Source organism: Trichechus manatus, unplaced genomic scaffold (genome assembly GCF_000243295.1).
Source record: "Trichechus manatus latirostris isolate Lorelei unplaced genomic scaffold, TriManLat1.0 scaffold00092, whole genome shotgun sequence".
Classification (NCBI taxonomy): Eukaryota; Metazoa; Chordata; class Mammalia; order Sirenia; family Trichechidae; genus Trichechus; species Trichechus manatus.
Window position 1 is genome coordinate 5,183,079 of NW_004444028.1, and position 26,215 is coordinate 5,209,293.

At 38.6% G+C, this 26,215-nt stretch overlaps 1 protein-coding gene across 2 annotated transcripts; it reads left to right on the plus strand.

Moving 5' to 3' along the window:
* The first annotated feature begins 263 nt into the window (after positions 1-263).
* Positions 264-25,806, plus strand: TRA2B (transformer 2 beta homolog). Of its 2 annotated transcripts, XM_004382256.2 has the most exons (9): positions 264-559; positions 11,628-11,761; positions 12,797-12,959; positions 14,341-14,529; positions 15,984-16,099; positions 17,207-17,290; positions 18,386-18,445; positions 19,142-19,215; positions 19,761-25,806. In XM_004382256.2, the coding sequence occupies exons 1-9, from the start codon at positions 524-526 to the stop codon at positions 19,769-19,771; spliced, it is 867 nt and encodes a 288-aa protein (XP_004382313.1). In that variant the 5' UTR covers positions 264-523; the 3' UTR covers positions 19,772-25,806. The 2 variants fall into 2 exon arrangements, with proteins under 2 accessions (XP_004382313.1, XP_023592560.1); XM_023736792.1 differs by lacking the exon at positions 11,628-11,761 and having other exon boundaries at positions 375-559.
* Positions 25,807-26,215: the final 409 nt, after the last annotated feature.

Sequence of the window (26,215 nt, forward strand, 5' to 3'; positions counted from 1 at the left end):
TCAAACGAAAAGTTAAAAAGAAAGAAAAAGGATTAAGGGAATGGGAGAAATGGAGAGGGCGTCTCCTCCCTTCCCCACCCGGGAGAGTTGCTCTGGAAAGTTCCAGAAAGGATTCAGAACGACTGATGACATCACCACGCCCCGTGCTGAGCACCACAGAGGCCAAACGACCCGCTCACTTTCCCGCCTCACAGAGCCCCAGAGATGGGGCGGCGCTTTGCACAGGCGGGGCTTACGTCACGTCCGGTTGGGCCCGCGCCGCCGCAGGAGAGGAAAAGCTACGCGAGGAGGGGGCGGGACCAAGAAAGCGCGCGTTCTGGCAGGGGGCGGAGCGTGCTTAAGGCGTGCCGCGTCACGTCCGGTAGAGTCAGAACGTGTGTGGAGGCAGCGCGGAGTGCTTCGTCTCTCAGCGGCTCTGAGAGCAGTGCGTTCAGCGAGGCTGTTACGGAGCCTCCGAAGAGAAGGCCCGAGAAGTGGACGGCTGCGATTGAAGCACATCGAGCGGTGACTGCAGCCCGGAGTCATGAGCGACAGCGGCGAGCAGAACTACGGCGAGCGGGTACGTAGAGTTGGTGCAGGGGGCGGCCGTGTGTTCACAGCTTCTGGCATCTCTTTGGAGGCCCCTTGGCCTCGGGCCGGGAGGCAGGGGATTCAGGCTCCGGAGTCTGAGGCCGAGAGGGACGGGAGAGAGGGTAGATAGGTGACTGTAGTCGTGAAGGCAGCCACCGGCTGGTTTATGCGGTCTCACACTCGAGACGGCCGTTTTTTCCGTTATGGGGGGGTTGAAAATGGCCGCCGCGTCCCCTCGGTGTGGGGGAGGGGACGGTATCGTTTCGCCGTTGCTCTCCTGCGAAGCTGCGCCGCGGCCATCTTGGGCTGAACGGGCTGGGCGCGCTGCCAGAGGCACAAAATGGCGGAGGAGCCGCGCCTCCGCGCAGGCAGGCGCCCGCGCCCCACGGCCGCGTGGGACGGGTGCGAAGAAAGGCGACGTTCTGGGGGGGCTTCCGCCCGGGCTTTAGGTTAATGCGGGACCGTCTTGTGGGCCCCGGACAGGACGGATTCTAGGGTGTGGTTGGGACCTCTTGGGGGGTGGGGGAAACTGGCCTGCAGTAAAGTTCTCGGCCCATGATTTTGGGGGGACTGCACGCGGGCTTTTATGTTTGGCTTAAATAGAATGCTTTGATAACGGAAGGGTTTTCCAAGGAAAAGTCTTTATGAGAGCATCTAAATCGAACAGACCACGAGGTCGCTAAGTGTGTTTTATGGAGTAGACGTTTTATCACGGGGTTGCATGGTCGAAAAATTGGCGGGCAACAGTGTATGGCTCCGTTATTTGCTTTGTTTAGAGGCATTCTCATACTGATAGCTTAACTTGTGTTAGCACACTTTTTTTTTTTCAATTTAAGTTTTCTTGAAAAGAGCTCGGTGAGGGTTGATTAGAGTGCAGGAATAAGACAGTTGCGAGGCTTAACAGCTTAGTGTAAGGTTTGGCTGTGGGGCTGGTGGTGGTACGTTCGGGAACCATCTAACGAAGATAACCAAACTATAACGTTACATGTTTCTGGTTTGGGGGTTAAGGAGAATTTGTTAGAAGAAGGGTGATTTTAAAGTGAGCATAGAATTTGATTTTTGAGGCAGGTATAAGAATAAGCTGGGTATGGGGTTTTTGTTGTTTATTAAGTTGTTATTTCTCTCTGCTGGTAGACCTTCGCAAGACCTGAATAGCTTGTTAGGTCTATGCAAATTTCGTGTAAAAGATTTTTGATAGTTCATCAGAGGATGTTTTTCGGAAGAAACTCGTATCTTTAGTTCCTAGAACTTGAGTGGATTTATTGGGTGACTTTGGAACCGAATTTGATTAGTTTAAACTAATCGGGCCTTATCTTTAGATTTCACATGAATGTTGGGCTCTTTTTTTGTTTTGTTTTGTTTTACATTTTGGTTTTTTTTCCTAAAATGATTTTTAGGCTCACTACTAGTGTGTGTGGTTATAAGTTCTTATTTTCTTAAGGGTAGCTACTGGATTGAGCCCACAAGTTTTTAAAGCTGAGAATTGTGGTTACTGCCAGTTGAATACACTGAAGCTAGTCATTGTTCAGACTGGAAAGCAAGTGGTTTTTAATTCTTCAGTTTTTAAACATGTTAATGGGTACTTTGCACTGTTCAGGAAATACAAAATGGTTTCTGCCGGGGTGGGTGCTCAAATAGAAGTGAACAAGTTGCATGTAACAGTGTGCTTGTGAAGATGGAAAATTTTAGAAACTACACTTGCCCAAAGAATAATAAAATGATGTTTTGTGTGAGGAAGTAGACAGTTGTAGGAAGTAGGTCCTGGTTTGAGACAGCTCAGATAGTATCATGCCACTAAGGAAGAGATTTTCGAATTAGTTCTATTTTCTTTCTAGTAGAAAATAAACATGCTAGTGTTTTTCACAGTTCTGTTACATAGAATATGTATTGACTAAGCTCTGCAAAGAGAAAAGCTATAAAGTAACTTAAAGTCACATGTTAAAAATTGGTATTTTTGTTACGTAAGAGGCTTGATTTTCTGGAAGAGATTTTTAAACTGAAGTTGTGGACAGTTTAAAAATAATATTATAAAACAAAGTAGAACAGTCAAATATGACTGGTTAAGACTCCCTTTTAAAAGTCCTGAAAGTAGTGAAACGTTAATGACAAAGATGAGTATGAGGTAATAATTTTGGGCATGCCTGGTATGAATAGCTTCTCTGGAGCCTGAAAAATGAGTTTCGCTCAACTCTAGGCTCTTAATATGCCCAACTGTTCTTGTTAATGTAAATTAGTGATACACATTTCTTCGGTTCAGGTGGATCTCCCCCCTCCTTCACTATTAAATCTCTAATCCAAACACTACCACACAACCCCTAAGTGACATGAGAAATTTTTTCATCCCTTTTAACTTTAGAAGTTGTTCCTTTTCTGAACAGACCAAGGTTGTGTGTGAAATATTCTCAAATTGGTCGGCATATTCAGTAAATGAATTTGTCTACCGTAGAATACTTACTTTGTGACTATATTGTGTCCCTCATCCTTTGTTTGAAATGAGTAACTAGGATATAACTTGAATATTCGTGGTTAACATCACACTATTTAGTTTGGCAAAGTTTCTTTATCTGTGGGATTTAATGTATGTATATGTATGTATTTCTGCATCTCAAGGTTGATATATTTAAATTGAAATTTGTCTCTAAGGGATCTAGTCAGAGTTGGCTTCCCTGATCTAGCCAAACCAAATACAAAAGTAAAATCTCATTTTCATCTCAGCTCAAGTCTCTCTTAGTACTTTCCCAAAATTGCTCAGCAAACATTTTGCAAAGGGCTTGACTAGCACTTTTTCTTTGGGGTGGCGGGAAGCTGTTCTTAACAGTTAAATTCTCTTCACAGTTTGGAAGAATAAGAACCTGAATAAAGATTTGTTAGCAAGTTTAAAGGGTGCTAGATATCTTGGGGTTAATACTTACAAATATTAAAGGACTAATGATAGTCACAGTATGTAGGGTATGTGAGGTTGCTATGTTGTCTGGTCTTGCAGTCAGCTTATGTTTGTAATTCTTTAGCTTTTACAAACGAGTCTTAAATCAGAAACGAAGTAAGGAAACAATATTGTATGGACCAGATGGTTTTAATTTTTGTCAGGTTATCAGGATTACAGTAGAAACACCTTTAAATATATTTGGACCCAGCAAATACTCTGATAGAATACTGGCTGTTATTTTTTTGTCGAAGCAATGTGTTTAAAATTTAGGTACATTACCTTAAATCCTATTCTGAAATAGAGATGGATAGCATCTGGATCCCTACCATCCCATCAAACTGCTTTTCAAATTCTGCAGTTTTACTCTTGTGCTTAATCTTGGGTTGTCTTTTTGTATTCCTTGTTTTTAACCTGTAACTTTGAATTCTAATTTTCAATATTGAAACATCTCTGAATTTATGTGTTTCTTTAGAATTGTCATCTCACCAAATTCATTTAATAAATAATGTCAAGAAGGAGGAAATACTTTGCATTGTTTTGTGTTACTGTGAGTCCAGTTAGCTGTCAGTAGACTAGTCTCTTGGAGAAACCAGGTTGAAATGTATTTGATTTTAAGTAAGAATGCTTTAATACTATGTGGTCATTGTCTGGAAATAGAACGTGACATTTTCAGACTGAAATTACAAGGTAAGTACTACCAGTTTCGTCAAAAGATTGAAGAGGAATTGAGACTGAGATTTGTAAAGCCCTTTTCACCTTCCCCCTCCCCTTTCCTCAAAAAATAACGTTAAATGATAAACATTAATGCTTTCACAGTTGAACTCACATTTTGCCCAAGACGGGGACAGAGCTCCAATTTTGTATATCTTTTGAGCTGTAGCATAATGTTTTAATTATGTTGATCAGTTTCTCTATACACTTAATTGTGTATATTCTTATACAAGGTATAGTGTTGGGAGGTTGATTGATAGTTAGGACTTTTATGTATTTCCGCCCAGTTTAGTTTTGACAGCTATGGGTCAAATAGGATTATGTATTATCATCACTTAGTCTTGCTTTTAAGCTGTAAGCCAGAGTTATTTATGGCAAATTAGTCTTCAGATTCCCCAAATTGTTTGCTTTAAATTATGTTTTGGAGGTTATTTTGAGATTAATTTTATCAATAGATTATTTATGGCATATGTGATAGCCTGGATGGCAACCCCTTTTTTATATTGCTTTTTGTGCTTAGATATTAGGTAAGTTAAAAAGTATGTATGTAGTTTTCTGGAAAAGTCAAAAAGCGTTCTTGGCTTTTGCTAGGAAGTGCTGAATGTTTTATGAATGTTTTTGGAGAATATTCTGCTCAGTCTTTGAGGATATTTCTAACGATCCAGCCATCTGTTGGACAGTTTTGGCTGCAGAAACAATAAAATGTCCATATTTGCTATTAGCATTGACCTTCTATATAGCCGGATCACCAAGTTTATTCCTTTGTCCTTTTCCCTCCCAATTTTTAAACTATTTCCTTGTCAATCATAATGAATTTGAACATGTTAATGTTAAATAGATTCTAGTTGTAGTTTTTAGAATCATTTTAACAAAAATGGTGTTGATGCTAAGGAGTTTCTGTTTATTTCTAAGTGAGGTTTCTTAACCAAATGTACATAATAACAGCCCAATAGTGGGTCTTTAGGTTTTATAAAGTGACCACTTAGTAGCTGAGTTGAAACAAACCTAATATTTATAGTATCAATAGTGTATTTTGTTCTTTGAATATAAGAGAAGGAAGAAGTTGAAAGAAGTAAAATAACAGCAGGAAGGCATCTAAAGCTTTTGGCCTCAGTTCCAGTATTTAGTCTTAGGCATCTGAGCCCTGTATCTGTACATAACTTTTAGGAGGCCCTAAGAGGAAATCTGCTTGGGCATTCTGATTCCACGATTACATTTATGCTGCCAGCAACCATTCCCCATTACATTTTAGTGATGGATATTAAAAGGCTATTTCAGTTTTTTCCTGGATTAAATAAATCAGAGTTAAACAGTAATTTACTATTTTATAAGCAATATTAAAAGTTATGCTTATTTTGTTAGAAAAGACATCGCATTTCCCATGGTACACATGGTTGTCTTTGTACTTAGATGTAGATACAAAGGCTTCTCAATTTTATTATTTTTTTTAATAGAGGAAGGAGAGGTTTGGCTTTTTTCCCCCCCAACAAGAAAATAAAACTAGGTGAACAAACCATTGATGTACAGTCAAATGAAAGAATATAAAGTAAATGCAGGATAACAAGGAAAACTAGGATGTTTTATGACAGCAGTATTTTGTTTAGAGTGTTCAGCATACACTGTTATACTGTATTGACTGCTAAATTGACATTGAGGCTTAATAACTAAGGAGGTGAGCTATAATTTTCTCCCAGTATTGCCACAAGGCTTCTTTCTTTTTGGTACATCAGAAGGCTTTAGTACTGTTAATTTGGGGGGAGGCCTATATTACAGCATTCTTTGGAAGTACCCACTGTTGGATTCAAGTTTGTTCTGTTTTTCTTTGTAGTTATTTGCATATAGTAGTTGGTTAATTTGAACTTAATTTTTTTCTCTGATTTTAAAGTGTTCTAAATTTAGTAGCTGGGCCGTTCATACTAGAGCAGCTTTTTATGGGTGGGTTGAACACTAAAGCTCCAAATTTTTAGGTCCCCTAATATTATTGCTACAGAATTCTTAAATATGCAGTGCAAAAATGTGACATTAAATGCATTCCTTAACCTTAATCTGGACAGGTCACAATATTGTAAAATGTCATCGACCTGAGCCTCTGTCATTGTAAAAATAAATTGTTCGTGCTTTTCTTTCTAGCCCTTTTGTATTAATGTGTCACTTTTGACTAGAGATAACGCTTTTGACACATATTTTCTATTGATGAACAAAGTAAGAAGTGTGAAATACTCTATAGTTCTCAAAATGTTAAATGAACAGTAAATGTTCAGTTGAGCACTTCACATTCAACTTAAGCATATAAATCTATTTGAAGTAGACAAACAAGAATGATTACATTATATATTGTAGCGCCAACAGAAAACTATGTAGTTTCAGTTTTTTGAGCTGCATATTCTAGGTTTTTTTAAAATCCAAAAGAAGGGATTTTTTTTTTTCTAGTTTCAGTTTTGGCACTGGATTTTATCCTGGAGTTTTAAAATATTCTTCATCCTGTTCTTTTTCTATTAAGGTTAATGTTGAAGAAGGAAAATGCGGAAGTCGTCATTTGACAAGTTTTATAAATGAGTATTTGAAGCTCAGGAATAAGTGAAGCTGAAATTTGAAAAAATAAAAGAAAGAATGCATGCTAATTATCAGACCAGAAGTCCCACTTGTAGAATATTGAGCAATTTGTGTGAAGTGGGGAAGATGAAAGAAGTCAGAATTTGAAACGGAAGAATGAAGAAAAGAAATAAAAATGAAGTTAAGATAAGAAGTAATCTGGAATCAGAAAGCACTACGCTAAGTAATTACTAGTCTGTTTATGTGTCCCTGTATATTTTGCTAAACATGCATGCATTATTTGTTTAATAGAAGAAAATATATACAGGGTTAAGAAGTGCCTTCCAGGGGAAACGTTAAATTAGGTAATTCTGATTTTAACTGCTTAGTCAAATGATTGAAATGCAATTTAAGAAAGTAATCTTTTGTAGTCAAATGCTAGGCAGGAATGAGCTCTCCAGCATGGGTGACAGTTGGCTTAATGGTCTCCCCTCTAGATTTTTCATCTGTCTGACTCTTTCTGGTGTCGGGGCATGAATGACTGAGTACTGCCAGTAATGGAACCTGGTGGTCTGTGCCACCGTCCTGAACTTTTACAGTGCATTGACCCACCCACCCCCCCTTTTCAGTACTGAACCCATGTATAGTAGGATGATGTTTCCTGAATTTATCAAAGTGTTTGAAAAGAACGTCACCAGGATGACTATAGAAGCAAACCCCAACATTCAAGCAAAACAACAGGATAGTTCAAATTGTTTAATGTCATTTTCAGCTGAGTGTGACTAGGGTGACAACTAAAAAATAGTAGCTTCCCTTGGAATGAAGTAGGTCACATAGGTGAACAGGATATCTAAATCAAAGTAATAGGTGCTTTAATTCCTTTTCTGCTGTCAACACTTAACTATTGTGATGTGATAGCTACAGGTTTTATAAAGTAGCTTTGTTCTGGTTTCCCAGTCTCTAGCCAGTTAGTGGGAAGATCAACACAAAAGATCTTTTTCTCTTCTGTGGTTTTCTTTCCTTGGGGGAGAGGGGATTGGTTTGGTTTTTTGTGTGAGTGTGTGTGTGTTGAAGCTGAATAGTTGGTGCGATGTTAACCATAGTTCTATGGGACAGGTACACACCAAAAATAATCCAGCAGTACCCCTCCAACAACTGTCTTCTACCCTATTGGGAAAGCCAAACCAAAAGTATCATCTTTACTTCTCCTTCCTGAAAATTTGGACAGTTTCTCTGAGAGTTGTCAGGTCTTAAAGCTCTTGGAAAAAGTGACTTAAATAGCATTTTTTGAAGGATCAATTGTTGTGAGGCTTAGGCCTACTGCAGTGTGAAACTTGTGTTTTTTATATTTAACTATTCTGTATCTTGGAAGCTGAGGGAAATTATCCTCACTAATAGGAGACATTTCCTGCATTTGCTTTGCCCTAATTATTGCTTTGTAAAATTTCTTCCTTTTAGTTGAGGCTGCTGTCACACCTGGCACTTGAGTGTCCAGTTTTACTTTGTTTTTATCCAAGAGGGTCACTCACAGGTGAAACCAGCTTTTCAAATAGAACTCAAATACAGGGTGACTAGTTATTCCCAGGATGCAGTAGTTGCATTAGGGGTTGTATATGTGCATTTGGCCTGTCGGCTTGGTGTGCTTTTATGTTTAAGCTGCTGCTAGTTAGTTAATTTACAGAACCCTATTTGATACATTAACTTTGCAGTCTGTTAACTAAGAGCAGGCCGAGGTAACAGCGATGTCATTTTATATAAATGCATTCAATCCCGTGGGTTGTTTTTAAATCAGGAGACCTGAAAGGTGGTAGTTGGCACCTAAAAGGGGAAAGGCCTGTTTATCCCTTTGAGGGAAAGAAAGTGTCTTGCCCTGGGCCAGTGGGGAGACAAGGCCTCTGGGCCTTGGGTAGACAACGAGGTACACGCCCCATTGCAGGGGGGGGGGACAAGCTAAGCAGGGAAGCAGGTAACAGAAACAAGGTGCCTTGAAGATGCTTTTGGTAAGAAAAATATCAGATAGGAAGCATATAATTTCTATAATTCACTAGGTCAGTGGAATTCTTAAAACGTATCAGAAACATACGTTACTTTTAAGAAATGTAAATGCCCAGTCTGGTCTCTTTCAAAAAGTTTTCCTAAGACATTATTACCATTCTCAGGATAGAGAGACACAGATTAAGGTATTTGTTGGAAGGCTGGGTTTGTTTTCTCGTGATGTATTCCTGGATATATATGTTGGTTTATAACTAAGGTCCAATCTATAAGAACTCGATTCCTTGAGCATTTTAAAGGGTATTTTGGTCTTTATGCTAACTTTTTAAGTTCATGATACCTGTCCTTGAGGTACGATATTACCCAGGTAGTGCATCTTATTGCTGCTTTTTGTAGAGTTTTAATCTGTTGACACACTGTAGATTTGTCAGCCTTGACAGTGGACTTCCAGTTCTTATGTATAGGTGCTTTCCCAACTGAATTAAAGTTAACTTTTCTTTGTGCTTTTAGATTTGGCTGGTAGTTTCAGGTCTTGTTTCTTCTAGACAAGCTAAATACTCTTAAATATATTTTCTAATTGGCTAATGGTCAACGTAACTACAGAGGGCTTTACCTTCTTTAAAAATATCCCTGACAAAAAGCAGGGGAGAGGCATTGTATAGATGTTGGCCCAAGCTTCATCAGTGCAGAAGGGAAAATCTTTGCATTTTGATGATTTCCTATTGTTCCTGGTCTAAGAAATTACTGCTCCCAAAAAATGTCCACATAACCAGTTTGTGAGGCTGAGACTTTGATAACTTCTAGATGCTGCAGTATGTTTGATCTTGATCTAAAATTTTGAAGACACCTTAATGAAATTAAGCAGGAGTGGTGTCTCTTCCCTCTTAGTGAGACGGACTCTGATGAAGCATCTCAGCTTGGAATAAGATTTCTTTTAAATGAAGTAAGGTGCTTAAAGGGAATCTTGGCTTTCTACCCACTTCCCCTCTATAATCATATGTTTAGGCTGTGACTGATTGCTGTTATCTAAAATTTCTTAATTGGTATTTTAGCTTTTTTTATGGAGTGCCCATATTCTGTTTTCCCTTCCTGGAGGAATTTTCTTCAGTTTCCATTAAAGGATATAATCATTCCATGAAGTCATCTTTCTAGCCTTGGAATAGACAAAGATACTTGGTAACATTTGGGTTCCCCATTTCTAGCTTTTCTTCTAGATTAGCTTTACCTGTGGTAAAGATGGCGGTAGTTGACCCAAAGAGAGAAGGGAGGTTATGCTTCTAAATAGCTCAATGTTTAGAATATTTGCTAGAGAAATTTCAGGGAATTGTTCATTGGGGTTCCCAGAGCAGCAGTAGTCTTCTAACCATCCCCTTCTTGGAGTTAAGGGCAGCTGTTTACACTCAGAATGGACACCATCTCTTTCTCTTTGAGTCTCTTTATGGGAGGAGTGTTCACTGTCATAGTTCATGTCATCTTACACCATGTTTTATAATGACTTTGAAATCTGTTTGAATGTTTCTAGAGCTGTTTTGGGCCTAGAGGCCTGAATTCATTTTATTGGCTGTGTTACTGTTTCCTTCCACGTTTTAAGCTTCAAGTTTTAATTTGTCTCTTTCCTGTTGTATGCAGTTTTTTTCCTCTGAGCATTGTAAAAAGTTTTTTCCAAGCGTTTTCTTAGATTCTAAAGCATACTGCTTTAATTTAAAATCTTGTATCTTCTGTCTTTTTTGAGAATGGCTAGAGTATTCTGAAGATCAACCACAAGGAATAAAGGCAGTCTTGCATTTGATACTTCAGATAGTTGTCGGAATTATGGGTAGGTTCTGTTTTTCTCTCCTCTTCCACTGTTTCGGTGCCTTCACAGAACTTTTCCTTGGTTCAGCTACGTACTATATTTGCCTTAGTGCTGATTAATTGACCATATACCTTTGGCTCATTGATGAACTGGTTACCTGTTTAGCCATTCCTTTGCCGTTTTCTTTCAATATCTTCCTTTTTTGGTGCCGTTTACCTGCTCATTAGTCCCAGGCTTGATTGGGAAAGCTGTGGGTATATGGTGTATGCCCAGATTTGGTTTTTGCATACAGCTACTGAACTCTGCCTTCCAGGCCCATAGATTAGGAGCCCCTGGTCTAATCTGTTGTGGTTTCAGTGTGTCTTTTTAACATGACTTATCTAGCTTACTGTTATTCCAGTTCCCCAGCAGTTTTCCCTGGCTCATCTTTTAGCTATGGCTCTCTGGCACCCTTTTTATTCTTAACTTGCACAGTTCACTGCCTTTCTGTAACTCCATCTGGCTTTGAGATTCTTACACTCCCCACCATGGTTAGATGTGGACAGAGCTGGTCCTTTCTTTCCACTGTCAGGGCTTGAAATTGAGATGATCCTTGTCTCTATTCATATTCAGCTATAAATATAACTTGAAAAGTTGAGGTCTTTAAAAAAAAAATCTCGAGCATTTTTACAAAAGTAAGTTTTATAAGTTTCTTTGTAGGGTTTTGTTTTATTGCTTGCAACCTGATTGAAATAGGTATAAAGTGTAGGTGTCATAGTTAATAAGGTTCTTTTTCACCCTAGTCTTTATGGAGTAACAATCCCCAAACAGTCTCGGGACAGTTCCCTTGCCTGCTTGACTTTTGCACCCCTTTCTGAAGGGAGCGGGGTCAGATAACTCTTAAAATTGCTCCAAAAAGACGGAAGAAAGGACAAGTTAATTGACTATGTCAGTTGGAGCATTGAAACTATAATACCAGGTATAACTCAGTTCCTGCCCTTGCCTACGTTTTCTTATCTTGGAAGGGGATTGCTGTCCCTCACCATTTATCTCACAGCAGCTTATTTGTTTTTAAAGTTGCCCAGAAAGTATACAAATTAAACTTTTGACATCTGCGTGTAGGAATCCCGTTCTGCTTCCAGAAGTGGAAGTGCTCATGGATCTGGGAAATCCGCAAGGCATACCCCTGCAAGGTCTCGCTCCAAGGAAGATTCCAGGCGTTCCAGATCAAAGTCCAGGTCCAGATCTGAATCTAGGTAAGAAAGAATGTCTTGGAATTTCCTTCTGTTACTCTTAGCTCTGAAATTGGTGTGTGCTTTGTAAACCAGGAAGGTAGAGAGGGTTAGATCATTTGTTGGTCTTTTTAATATTAGTACTAGAAATGAACTTAACTGTAAATTCTGGGAAGCCGAAGATTGAGTGCTTAATAGCCTGTGTTTTGGAGTCAGGGTTCAAATCTTTAACCTCTATTTTTTGCTGTCTTGAGCAGATTAGATTACTTAACCTTTTTCAACCTTAGTTTCCTTATCTCTAAAAGGGGAGTTGTTGTGAGGATTCACTCTGAGCTTGAGTGAACTGTTTAGTGTGGCAACGATATTGCAGAACAGTGGCTTTCAGTAACTACAGTTCCTGGTGAGAAGTAGGTCTAGTCTAGCATACTACATACATGGTGTGTCTAGAACAAAATAATACTACAGTGTACTTTTTTTTTTTTTTTTTAAATGTTGCTTGAGAGTAGGATATATTACGTCTAGTATGCCCAGGACAGTCCCAGTTTATGCCTTTGGTTCAGACATAATCAGCAACGCCCTTTTCTCTCTGAAATGTGTCCTGGTTTAGATGGCAAATTGTCTGTATGGTTGCTCTAGTCAGGAGCCACTCATTGGTTTAAAAAAAAACTACTGTGGAGAATTACCTGTGATGGTGATTAGTATCTTTTTAAGTGAATGGTGAGCATGTTGGGAGAAGCAGAAAAATAGAAGGTGATAAATTCTGAGGGGGGAAAGATGAGCACAGATCAAGCTAGTAAAATGTGTGTTTAATCTCCTTTCCTTTTAATTATTAACAAATGTTGACGAGAGCTTGTGGTTTTGGAGCTTATCCTAGCGGAGTTGAGATGACTATGGATAATTAGAGACGAAGGGTATTGATCCCAGTCAATTGGTACCATGTCATTATATGCCTGGAGTGTGTTCCCTCATATGGAGTTTCTGCTATAGAGTAATAAAATAATTCAGCATCATACCTCTTGTTGGTTATTTGGTTGTAACCTGGAAACCTTTGTTTTGCAGATCTAGATCCAGAAGAAGTTCTCGAAGGCATTACACGAGGTCTCGGTCTCGGTCCCGCTCCCATAGGCGATCCCGTAGCAGGTCTTACAGTCGAGATTATCGCAGACGGCACAGCCACAGTCATTCTCCCATGTCTACTCGCAGGCGTCATGTTGGGAATCGGGTGAGATGAATATTTTCTGTTTTCGAAGCTGTTGACTGCCTACAACAACTTTTATAAGATGCTTTTGTTTTATTTGACGTTAGAACTGATTTTAGGTGACTACGGAACATTAGCAGTGAGACATGAGTTGTCTTCAGAGGCTTTTTAGTGTTTAGAGATAGTTCTTTCAGAACATTTTAAATATTTAAATGATTACAGCTTTAAAAATTAAAGAATGGGCTGGATTTGGGCTGTCATTCACACTTAAGCAAAGTAATGACAAACTAGTATAACTCAGCTTACCAAGAAAACGCTATTGTACATTACTATTACAGAATTAGTATATTAGTACAACGCCTGTAGGCTCACACCTGTGATTTTTTTACAGGGTGTTCTCCTGACTTTCCCATTTAAGTTAATTTCTTTTTTATTAAGGCTTTTCTTGGATTCCATGAGAGGTTCCAAGTGAGGTAGAATTTAGAGTTTATATAGTGATTTCATTATATAATCCAGGTGGCTTTGTTGGGGACTGTTTTTGAGAAGAGAGTAGAATTTCTCCTTAGTAAATGGTTAATGTATGAAATAAATGTAACCTTCAGGTAAATTTATTATGACAACAGAAATGTCAGTGATATATATGGTTCATTGTTTTGTGGGGGGATCCCCCACCACCACCGCCTTTTTTATCGTGATGAGTGCAAACTGTTGTTGGATGCCGACGAGTCCCTTTCGACTTATAGTGACCCCGTGTAACAGAGTAGAACTGCCCTGTAAGGTACTCTAGGCTGTAATCTTTACAGGAGCAGATCACTAGGTCTTTCTCCTGACCACTTGTTGTGCATTCAGGGCTCTGCAAACTGGTCGATAACTGTTAAAATGGTTGGGTACACCTACTCTTAGGCCTTGTTTTTATACATGTATGAACACTTGGCATATGTTATGTTTCTAGAAAAATGGGCTCATACTGTACATGATCTTATATCTTTTGGCAGTTCAAAGCACTCCCATCATAGGGGTGTTTTATCAGTTCAGCATTTTAAATTGCTTACAGTTTATTTTGGCTGATAGAGACAGTGCTATTCTGATTATCCTTACGTGTTCGTGTTGTGAGTGTAAATTTTCTTTAGAATAAATTCCTAGAAGATTAATCCCTCAGCCAGATTACATTCTTAAAAAGATGCCCATTTGTTTTCCAGTTCAATGAGGGTCTGTTTCCCCAATTACCGGTTTGAAATTACTCCTCTCGTTCTTTCTGCTCATTCTCAACAAATGGTGTTTGGTTTAATTGATAATTGTTGACCATTATTGTTAAGGATTTTTTTTTTTTTTTTTTTCCTTGTTTTAACTTGTGCTATATATGACAAGATTTTCAAATTTAAAAAATCCCTTTCTCTAATTCTAGGCAAATCCTGATCCCAACTGTTGTCTTGGAGTATTTGGGTTGAGCTTATACACCACAGAAAGAGATCTTAGAGAAGTTTTCTCTAAATATGGCCCCATTGCTGATGTGTCTATTGTATATGACCAGCAGTCTAGGCGTTCAAGAGGATTTGCTTTTGTATATTTTGAAAATGTAGATGATGCCAAGGAAGTAAGTAAAAGTCTGTCTGTACTTTTGGAAATATCAGTTCTGTTGTTAATTCCAAATACGAATGACCAACTACTTGGATATGGACAGTTTTTACTTTATAGTGTAGATAGGATATGCAAGTGTAACTGAATTAAAGGAGAAATGCGTTCTTAGAATGGATATTGAAGCCAATAATGTGAAATTAAGAAAAAAACTGGGAAATTTCAGGTACATGTAGAATAACAGAAAAGTGTGACTTGGGACAAGTGACCCTGTCTCCCACTTCATAATTATCCATTTATGGCCCAAGTCCGTGCCCTCCACTCATTATTTTGAAGCAGATCTGGACATACCACATCATACGCTGACTATTTCGGTGCACATTTATCTAAAAGTTAAAGAATATTAGTGACCCTTTAATTTAAAATATGTAATCAGTGTTTGCATTGAGCTGTTTTTCAAGAATGGGAAGCAACAAAAATGATGAAGTTGTGACAAAGGAAAGAGGAATTTGAGTGTGTATTTTAGTATCTAAACATGAATGTGGGCCTGGATTAAGAAATTTTGGAGTTTGGATATAGCTAAAGTCATCTCCAAGTATACGGAAGAGAGAAGCTCTGGGAAATAGTGGCACACAGTCTGATAGGATTAAGGTCAATGTTGAGATGAAGGCTTAAGCTCTAGGTAAAAATCATTTTGTGTTACTTGTTTATTAAAAGTATGCTTATTTTTAAAAAGTAATTGGATCTACTGAAGAACTAAAAGCTGAATGCAACCAGTAATAGTGGATGATTGGCATTCTGAGATTTGAAAGAACCCTTCAAGATGTCATTCAGGTTCATTTTAGAAATGAAATACTAAAGATGCCAAAAAGTAGTAGTAGTATGATTTGATCAAGTCACGCTGGCAGTATCGCTGTCCTGTTTCCCTAATCCGAGTTTGCTGGTGTTTCCAACTGCATTCTCTTTTGTTTGTATATTCTGGATAAAGGAGTTATATGTAATTTAGACTTTTTATCCACATGGTTTCAGTCAGAACTACTATAACTCTGCCATAGCCAACATGTAAATGAGTGGTTGTGTTCCAGTAAAACACTATTTGTGAAATAGACACTGAAATTTGAATCGTGTATGATTTTCACATATTAAAAATATTCTTTTAATTTTTTTTTTAAGCCATTTAATTCTTAGCTCATGAGCTATAAAGGTCAAAAATGGGTAGCTGGCCTGTTTTAGCCCGCAGACCATAGTTTACGAACTCCTGTCAAAGCTTTTTTTAGTTTTTTATAACTAGCTTTTACAAATGACTATTTCATGGAGAAACAACCCATATATAAATTGTAAACCTTAATGTTCTGGGCAGTGCTAAAATAATGTGATGTAACTAACTGAAACATCCATTTGGAGCCTTATAGCTAGTGGGTAAGTTACGTCTCTGTCGACAATGTATGTGACAACTTGTTGATCTCTTATAAGGCTAAAGAGCGTGCCAATGGAATGGAGCTTGATGGCCGGAGGATCAGAGTTGATTTCTCCATAACAAAAAGACCACACACCCCAACACCTGGAATTTATATGGGGAGACCTACCTAGTAAGTTTATTTTCAAAGTAAAAATTTGATTTATGGTTCAGTTTGTCCACTTCCCCAAAGGAATACATGTACTGGAGGGACATCTTAGGTACTTCGTCTCTCCTGCCACAATACAAATCATTTATCCTGGTTTTGTTTTAAATGACCTAAACTATAGCCAATAGAATATAGTCAGTGGAAACAATTCTGTTTTCTGTAACAAATTTGGAGTTAACACCTTTAAAATAGATAATGTCTACTTTATCATAAAGAAATGCCATGTATTTGGCTTTGCTAGGGAATTCCAGGCATTTGTTTCTCACAATAGAAACTTCAGCTTTATAAGGAAAATCAAGTTTGAGTATAAATCTAGTGAATTGAATATTTTAGTTTTTTCCTTTCTTAAACCAAGTGTCTCATGGCGACTCAGTGACACTTGTGACTGCAGAGCTGTTGTACTGGATTGTGAGAGTACTTCTCTTTCATCATCACTTACCAGTATCTTTTACTAACAGCTATCAGTTGAATTCCTTTTTAAATTTAAATACAATGCTCTTACGTAAGGGAGGGAATCATAATTATGTACAATTGCTTTATCTTTAACAAGGCGAACGTTTTCCCACTCCAAAAATAGAACAGTTCCCATGTATGATTTTATTACCCTTTCCTGTAAGGAAAAATAGGGATTAGTGAATTGATTGAGTTAGTTGAAAGCAAGCCAGAAGGAGCTATATGTATATGCCTCCTTAACCAAAAGAGATTTTTAAATATATTGTATTTATATCATAACAAGGGAAGAGAGAAAGCAATGTTATGTATCCACAAAGAGAAAAATACTTGCCAGTTAACATACCCGAAAACCTTGCCTGTACATTAATAGTTTGTGAATTGTTGGTAGATATCGCCATTATTTTTCCTCTGGAGCAGAGAATAAAACGTTGATACTTGGAGCAGTTGCCCAGTCTTGTCCAGAGAGCTTTGTTGTTTGTGTTGTATGTCATCTCCAAGACCCAAGGGAGATGATGATGGGAACAAGCAGCTGAACCAGTTTTTAAGTAACAAAAGTCATGACTAGGAACATAGGGAAGACCACTTGGCTATTCTAAGAAGATATATTATTATTCATAGTGGCAGCTCACGCCGTCGAGATTACTATGACAGAGGATATGACCGAGGCTATGATGATCGGGACTACTACAGCAGATCATACAGGTAAAATAGCTGGGATTCAAGTTATTTTAACTCCTCTAGCTGAGCTGTAATTTGAAGCAGCATTATTATCTTAAGTTATAGGCTTTAATAAAAATACTGTGTTTATCATTGTTGAATTTAAACTAGATTTTAAAGTTATATGTCTTTAACTTGATAACGGGTATTTGGATTTCTGTTCAGTAAGTTATTCTAGACTGTAAATAGAGGGACTTTAATTATGACTTAGGTTACTTTAGTGCAGTAACATATTTTCTTTTTTAAACCTTGAGTGTAACTCAGAACTGAATCCACTAAATACCACAGTCAAAACAAAACAAAACTATGCCTCAGGTTTGTTTTTTTGGTTTTTTTGTTTTGTTTTGTTTTGTTTTGAGCAAGTTTCATGGGCTGTGTTTTGAAAAACAGTGCTTTGTTTCTTAAGCGTCTGGAGAAGTAATTATTGAAATACGTTTAATTTAGTATAATGATATAGGGAAATGCCATTCATACTTGTAAAAAATTTCTTGCGAATACCTTCAAAGATAAAAGTAACATTAGCAATAGCAGGGATTTTTGGCCCTTCCTTGCTTATCAAAATGTAAATTTGTCTAAGTTTAAAACATAACATTATCCCGAATACCTTAGCGTGGTATGGGATTGACAGGGTGTGTTTTGCATGGTATTTGGTAATATATTTAATGAGTTGTCAGAACTGTCAGTGGGTTTCTGCGGAAGTGTGAGACCTTGTACTCTTGACATTGTCCAGCTTTCATCACCCACGAAAACAGTTTTCTTCAGCAGTATTAAGTGACACTTCAGAGATTAATTTTTGGAGGAAGAAAAGATGAAGGACTTAGGTTTGTTTGGTTTTTAAGTTCCCTCAAGAGCATTTGGTTAGAGATGTTATGTATCCTGGTGATACTCATTTTAGCCACCAGAGAGAGCTCTAAGCCAGGTTCTAAAAAGGGTGGCAAAAAAACAGCTCTCAGTCACTTTAGCTCCAGGAAACTTAATTCCACTTACGCTGTGTGGGATCTGTCGTTCATTGCGTGAGTTCTGTATTCTTTCAGAAGCTCACAAAACTGAATGTTTATGTTGCTGTTCTGCCTTTTGCAGAGGAGGCGGCGGAGGTGGAGGAGGATGGAGAGCTGCTCAAGACAGGGATCAGATTTACAGGTAAACCGGGAGGGGAGCGAACATCCGGGCCACGGTGGGAAGTCTCATTCAAGACTAGTCTACTAGTGTTGTGGTAATTAAATTATTTATAAGCAGCATCACAGAAAATTACACTGCATAAAATTCATGAAAATACCTTTAAGCCAGATGACTGTATTTACAAAAAACAATTGGGTTTATGCTAGAGAATTATTCAATTTTTTAAAAAAAACCATTGCCATTGAGTCAATTCTGACTTATAGCAAGCCTATAGGACATTGTGGAACTGCCCCATACGGTCTCCAAGGAGTGGCTGGTGGATTCAAACTGCCAACCTTTTGGTTAGCAGCCGTAGCTACTAGTGAAATAGGTTTTGCATGTTAGTCCCTGAGGGTGTGGTTAGAATTGATGTTAAGAGATTTTTATTCCCCTAACATTATACTTCACAAAACTTAAAAGATTGGCAAGTTATTGGTGGATCAAACATAGTAAGGAATAGTTGATCTCTGATGGTTGAAGAAGGCAATTATTTGGCCTGAGGCCAACAATGTACTTCATTCTCAAGACTAACAGACATTGCAACACCATGACTGTAGAATTAGGGAGTGGAGACCTTGCTCGTTTGGGGGGCTGATAAAGGGATAGTGTTTAATCTATATGTTCCTTAGTTCAGTTGTGCTCTATGGAGATTTAGACAGCCTTGACATTTTTTCACAGAAGGCGCTCACCTTCTCCCTACTACAGTCGTGGAGGATACAGATCACGTTCCAGATCTCGGTCGTACTCTCCTCGTAAGTTTTTCTCGTGATTTTTTTTTTTTTTTTTTTTTTTTTTTTTTAATATTTTATTGTACTTCAGGTGAAGGCTTACAGAACAGATAGTTTCTCATCCACCACCAGTTGCCATTGAGTCGATTCGGATGGATGACAGAATAGAACTGGGCTTCGTGGGGTTTTCAGTGGCTGGTTTTTGAGAAGTATATCTCCATAGGTCTTCCTTCCAAGGCATCTCTGGGTTGACTCCAACATCCAGCCTTTCCGTTAGCCGCCAAGCGTGTTAACTGTTTCCACCGCCTAGGGTCTCCACTAGACTACAACAGAATAACTCACTCCTTTTGCAGATAGGTTAATTCAAGTAGTAGTATCTGTACCGATTATCTGTTACATCCATATGCCCCAAATGTTTGCGAGGTTCAAGAAAATTGATAAAAACACCCTTTGGGCTCCTCGTAATGTGTATTGTGTCACCGTTGGTGTCTTTTAGAAGTCCTTGTAAAACTTGGGACAGCTTTCAAACATAACTCTTTTTTTTTTTCCACTCTTTTCTTTCTTTCTAGGCCGCTATTAAAGCATGAAGTTGAAGATTTTCTGAAACTTGCTCCAGAGTTGGGATATTGTTTGTGGACAATATTTTTTATTGTCTCCTGTTTAAAAAGTGAACAGTGCCTAGTGAAGTTAGGTGACTTTTACACCTTTTATGATGACTACTTTTGGTGGAGTTGAAATGCTGTTTTCATTCTGCATTTGTGTAGTTCGGTGCTTTGTTCAAAGTTAAGTGTTTTCAGAAAAGTATGTTTTGCATGTATTTTTTTACAGTCTAAATTTTGACTGCCGAGAAGTTTCTATTGTACAAAACTTCATTTAAAAGGTTTTTCTACTGAATCCAGGGTATTCTGAAGATCAAAGCCTGTGTGTAAAATGCTACCAAATGGCAACAAAGTAACAATAAAGTTTGATTTGTACTTTCCTTTCTAACATATCGATGCTTAGCAGAACTGTTCAGGTTAAGTTGTCAGTAGTAAATTTAAAGACAGAAATACCCGTTTTCCTCCAGTTCATTAAAAGTACCATAATTAATAGACTTGCAATTAAGTGTTAAAATTATGCTCTGTAACTCTGTACTGCTAGTATTAGAACTAAAGATATTTCAATACAGCAAACGCTTATTGCTTATCTAAATGTGGATTTGTCCGCCTTTATGTAATCTGTATTATATATAGCAGGAAATAAGAAAAGAGTTACACAGTGTATGCCTAAAAAAGGCGATTTCTTCAAGCTCTTTTACAAGGGGATAATGGTATTTCAACTAGTTATTAGCGAGTGACAATACATTCCACCATAGATGTACTCTTGTTCTTCTGGCTTTTAGGCTATGTGAGAAATACCAGGAGCTTCACAGTACAGGATAAGAGAAGGGAACACCACACCTGGGTCATGGATGAACTGAAGACTTTGCCTGTTCATTTTTTAAATTGAAGCCTTCTTTTCAGGTCCTTTGCTTACCAAAGGAAGGCCCAGTTTCACTCACATGTTTTGAGAACTGTGTTTAAATAAACTCAGATGCAAATAGAAAACTCGCTGGTGCAGCTCTTCAGTTTACAGAGAATTCTTTGGTCTGGGTTTCTGGTTTGTTCTTTAAACCTGGTTACGCTGTATTTAAAATCATCCTGCGAACATCCTGTTGGAGCTTAGTTCCCAGTGCAGTGTTCCTTGGGCTGAAGAACATCTATATCTGTTAATAAATAGACAAGTGGAATATTCCCAGAAAATACATTGAGTGGGTAACTAGATATTAAAGTGACCATCTCCGTTTGGTGATGAGTTACAGTAAATAATTTCAGCCTTCACACAAACCCTGAGGACATCAAAAATGCATACTCACAGTGTCTTTTAACTTAGGTTATTTTTGTGACCAGTTCTCAGGCATTTGCTGTAGACTAATTGAGTTTTCTTAGTTTGCTAATCTTCATAGCACTTAGGTTTTATTCAGTATATTTCAGATAATTTGTAAGTACTTCACATATCTTAAGTCATTTAATCTTTAAAAAGTCTATGATGTCACTTTAGGTCAAGCAGCTATTAAGGCAGTAATGCCAGGATCTGAAGCCGGGTGGTCTGACTCCAGAATCTGTACTCAGCCATGCAGTATTGCCTCTAGTTTGGGTTAACAAGATCATAGGTGAATGTTGGTAATGGAACATAGAAACTATTTGCTGATCTTCATTTGTAAAACCTATGGGTAATGCATGTCTGTCTCAGTCTTTTGATAATTTAAATATATCTTGAATTTAGTTATCCAATAAGTATCTGGAACTAATACTCTCTGCCTGATGGATTATATCCTATCCATTCTCAATTTTGGAATAAGAAGTGACAACTCAAGATCTTTGTACAAAATCGTGTTTTAGAATGTAGCCAGAGGAGTTGGGTTTATAGAGGGGTAGATTAAAGGCTGAGAATCCTAGTTTTGTGGTGATAGTGTATGTCGGGGAGCGTGGTGCTGCCTGTCTAGCTCTCTTGCTGGGGGAAAGGGCGAGGCCAGCGCAAGCAAGGCAGTGGGGTAGGAGTAGTAGAAAGTAAGTGGGGGGGAAACAAGAGTCCACACTTAATTAGCCCAAGGTTTAGCACATCTTCAGAAAAAAATCACACCTAATTGACACATACCAGAAGAAGAAGGCTGATCCAGCTAAGTGTTGGATCTCATTTAGGCTGCCAGTGTGTTTTTAGATAGGAGTTTTGCCCTATGTCTTCCTCTTTTGTTCTTGGTTCTGTCCACATATTTATAAATCTAAATAGGACAGTCTGTGGAGCAAATAATAGTGACTGCCTCTTGCGCTGTATTCCCAGATAGTGTGTTTAAGTGCTTTGTAAATGTTATTTAATTCCCACAACACCTGTGGTATAACAATCCTTTTGTAGCTAGGCTAGAAAGGCTTTATTTGCCCAAGATCATATAACCAGTAAATACTCAGATTTTGTCAAACTGCAAAGCTGGTGCTCTTAACCAGTGGATACGCTCATTTTATTACTCTTGAAACGTCTCCCCTTCACCCCACTCTTTGATTTTTTTAAAGTTCTCGTGATGATTTTGATAGAGATTTCTCGTAATGGTGTTTATGTGTGCATGAAAGTGTATGTAAACTAGACCTAAGGAGTTTAGTATTGAGTGAATGTAAGTGAAATTCACATCCACATCTGAGTTTACTTAACTTTTTTTTTTTACAATTCTTTTTGAGAATATACACAGCAGAACATAAACCAGTTCCCAGCATTTTCTGAAGATGGCCTATCAGACACTTTTCTAGCTGTTGGGGATACAAAGGTAAAGTGTTTTCTAGGTATTCCCGGTCTTAAGTGGTGTTTTCATTCCAGTCTAGTTGTCATTTCCAGAGTGAATGGTAGGATTCTTACAGTAAGAAAAGATTGCGGTTAATTTTTGTCAAGCGTAATAGGCTATATCAAGGATTAAAGGCAGTGACCTGTGCCTTTTCACCCGGCGTGCATGGGAGTATGCGGTGAATGTGTACTTCACTGTAGACAAAACAGTGAGACATGACAAAGTGGGCTGAGGTGATTTAAATACTTGGTTGCTACAAACTAGTAGTGATCTTTTCTCCATTAATACCACAATTTGTCTGATAGAGAGACCCTCAGTGAGATGGCTTGACATAGCGGCTGGTGCAGGACCGGGCACCGTTTTCACTGTGTTATACAGAAGGTAACTGTATAACATGAGACACCTCATGTTCTGGGGTAAGGAGGTATATATAGTCTGCTGTGGGCTGTGATGGTGGCCGCTTGGTACCCACGGAAGATGCCTAACGGGCGAGTGGTGGCTGAGTAACTGCTGCCACAGGCAGACCAGTTTAAAATGGACAAACAATGTCACAACTGTGGGATAGAGTGGCATTGGATAATACAGTGCAAGGGAAAAGATCATCTTAAATCTTGGAATTTTGCTTAATAGGATCAACAATTGGGAGTAAGGTAATTTATATTCAAAGTTTGTAAATGTTAACGAGAATGGAACATAGTTTTGGTTTAGGCTGGAATTACTTACACCGGTGCAGAGAAGCAGTTTTGCCTCGGACACTGGTGGTTTATTTCTTGTGATTTGAGTGGTTGGCTGTTTGAAACCTGGACCTAGGCTAAGTGAAGTGAAAAGGCCAGAATGTTCTTGGGATAATGTAGCGGAAAGGATTCAAGGTGACAAGAAGGCCGGACTGGTTCAGCATCCCACTCTGCCCTGGAGGATGTTTTCTAACAAGTCCTCAGAACACTCACTCCCTTCTCCCCATGAGGAGTCAATTGATGAATTCAGAAATATTCTTGTTTCAGAGAGCTTTACTAGCCTGATAGAAAGGGTGCTGAAATTGAGATGGGATCCCAGGTTAGCAGCTCTAGAAGCTAAAGTAGTCTGGGTCATAATTATAAACAGCATGGTGGATGTCTTATATCATGAAATTGACAGGAATTTCAAGCCTTTGGTATTTGGGTTCAGACTGAGAGCTTACGTGATAGAATAACCAGAACACCTCTGGGGCCCCATGACACAATGGAGAATTCAGACACTGAACACCTTGACTGAAGGAGAAGCTAGAAGCCCAAAGTAAGGACCCTGTAATCGCATGCACATGATGGACCTTCCTAGCTTGGGGCATTCTGCAGTCATTTACCCATTTAAGTATTGGAGAAACAGACATTGAAACTTAACCACTAATATTAGATACTGACTTAAAGTAATTCATGGGCACCAGGGATACCACTGTGATCAAAAGTCAGAATGGGGTTTATGGGAACTAGAAGATAAATAGGATTCTGACTCAAATCTGCTTCATAGTGGGTTCAGTAGAATCTCAATAATCCTGACATTGAGATATTACAAGGCTAATGTTAAAAAAAAGGCCAAATGGAAGTCATTTAGTCTTCATCCTAATTAATTCTTAACATCTGTAGTGGAAATGTACTTTGAGGGGATACCAGAATGATAACTTTCCCATTCACTTCCCCGGTTTGGCCAGTGCATTAAGACTGATAGGTTAAGTGGTGATTCTCAATATGGATGCTGATTAAGATCGTTTCTTGGAATACATTAATGCGGCCTCTGACACTAGGAATGTGCATGTGAATCTAAAGATTGGTATTTTTTACTATTATGATAAACAGATTAACATGAGAAGGAATATGTGTTTGTCTAGAAAGAATCGCAGTGCCCCTTTCCATCTTGCCTCAAGGACATCAATTGTCTGGGTTCCCAGAGGTCAGTAAGCTACACGCTATGGACCAGATCTGGCCTGCTTACTGTTTTTGTGAATAGAGTATTGGAGTACAGCCATGCCCATTCATTATGTATTGTCTGTGATGGCTTTTGTCCTGTAATAGCAGGGTTGAGTTGTGACAGACCATAAACCAAAAATACTTGGTATCTGACCTTTACAGAAAAAGTTGGCCAATTCCCGATGTGGTCCACAGATCTGAATCACCTCACTGCCCTACCTGTTCCTAGTTTATAGGTAGCTCTCTACCCAGTATGCCAGCCTCAGCCGGAGTCAGACTGCTAGAGTGCTAGAGAACCACTCAAGTGACTGATGGATAGCAGAGAAGGGAAATCTTTCCAGGGAAGACTAAGCAGATGCCTCATTCTCTTGGTCGGAGAGAACCTGAGTTCCTGGGTGTATTCCTGGGTAATGACTAATGGTATGACTGCCTAGAAGCTTCTTAGTAGCAAGATAAAAGGCTTAGTGACAAGACAGTTTAGGGAAGGACTGTGGGCCTAGACTAGAAGTATGTTCATGAAAGGCCTCTGGTGCAGAGGAGGCTCTTAATCAGCTAGAAAAGATCACAGTTTCCTGCCACAATGGACTCAGTGGCTAAACTGGTTATCATCACTGGTGGCCTGTTAGCTGCCATTGAGTCGCCTCTGACTCACAGCAACCTTACATGTAACAGTGAAATGTTGCCTGTTCCTGGGCCATCTTCATGATGTTTGATATGTTTATGCCCGTTCTGTCAATCCTAACTTGTCAGTAAAGATAACCAACCCTGAGCTCCAATGCAAGATATACTTGGAGGGGAATAACTGTGCACTAGGTAATTACATTGAGCTCCTTCTGTTGTGAATTGAATTGCTTTGGACCCCTTGTTGAAAATGATTTTATCATAGAAGCTTGGGTTTATTTCTGGATTTTCTATCACATTCCATTGGTGGATTTGTCTTTTGCCCATACCACATTGTTGCAAGTCCTCTTTATAGTTAGTTTATGAGTTATAATAGTATCAGATTGCATTCAAGAAAATAGTTAACAAGGTCTTGCAATTAAATACTAAAGCTCAAATGCTTTACACAATTGCAGAATCGCTCATTTTATGAACCCTCATGGAAATTAGCCACTCAGTGTTTGGGCCAGTGAAACAAAGGGAATAGGAAACAGTCTGCTGTAGCTGAAATGGTGACATAGATGCTCTGAACCCACAGGTAACAGACAATGTAAGTACAGAAGATTATTAAATTCAAATTTTTTTCTTTTGCAGACTGATGAATCTGGGCTCATCTAATACCGTTAGAATCCCTGAAAAAAAAAAAAAATGGCTGGGAAGAAACTTTCTTCTGAAAAAGTACCAAACCAGTAACTTGCAATGAAATACTTGAAGTGATAGATGAATATTTTAAACAAATGAGATACTACAAAACTGCATTGTATTGATGTGGGGACCATGACAGAAAAGAGTAGAAGCTTTAGTTACACCAGAGTTCATTGACAACTCTGAGATTCAAGTATTACATTGTTTGCTTCGTGGAAGGACTCTGGTATAAGTGTGCCTGTAAACTGTTCTATATCTTGACTATGGTGGTAGATTTGCAAACATCCACATGTGATAAAGTTGTACAGAAATTAACACACACAAATGAGTACTGGGGGAAATCTGAATAAGAAAAAAAAAAGTTTGCCTGAGGATTTAAATTCAATGTTACGCCATCAAAATCCAAGCACTACAGCCCTGTGTTCAGCTT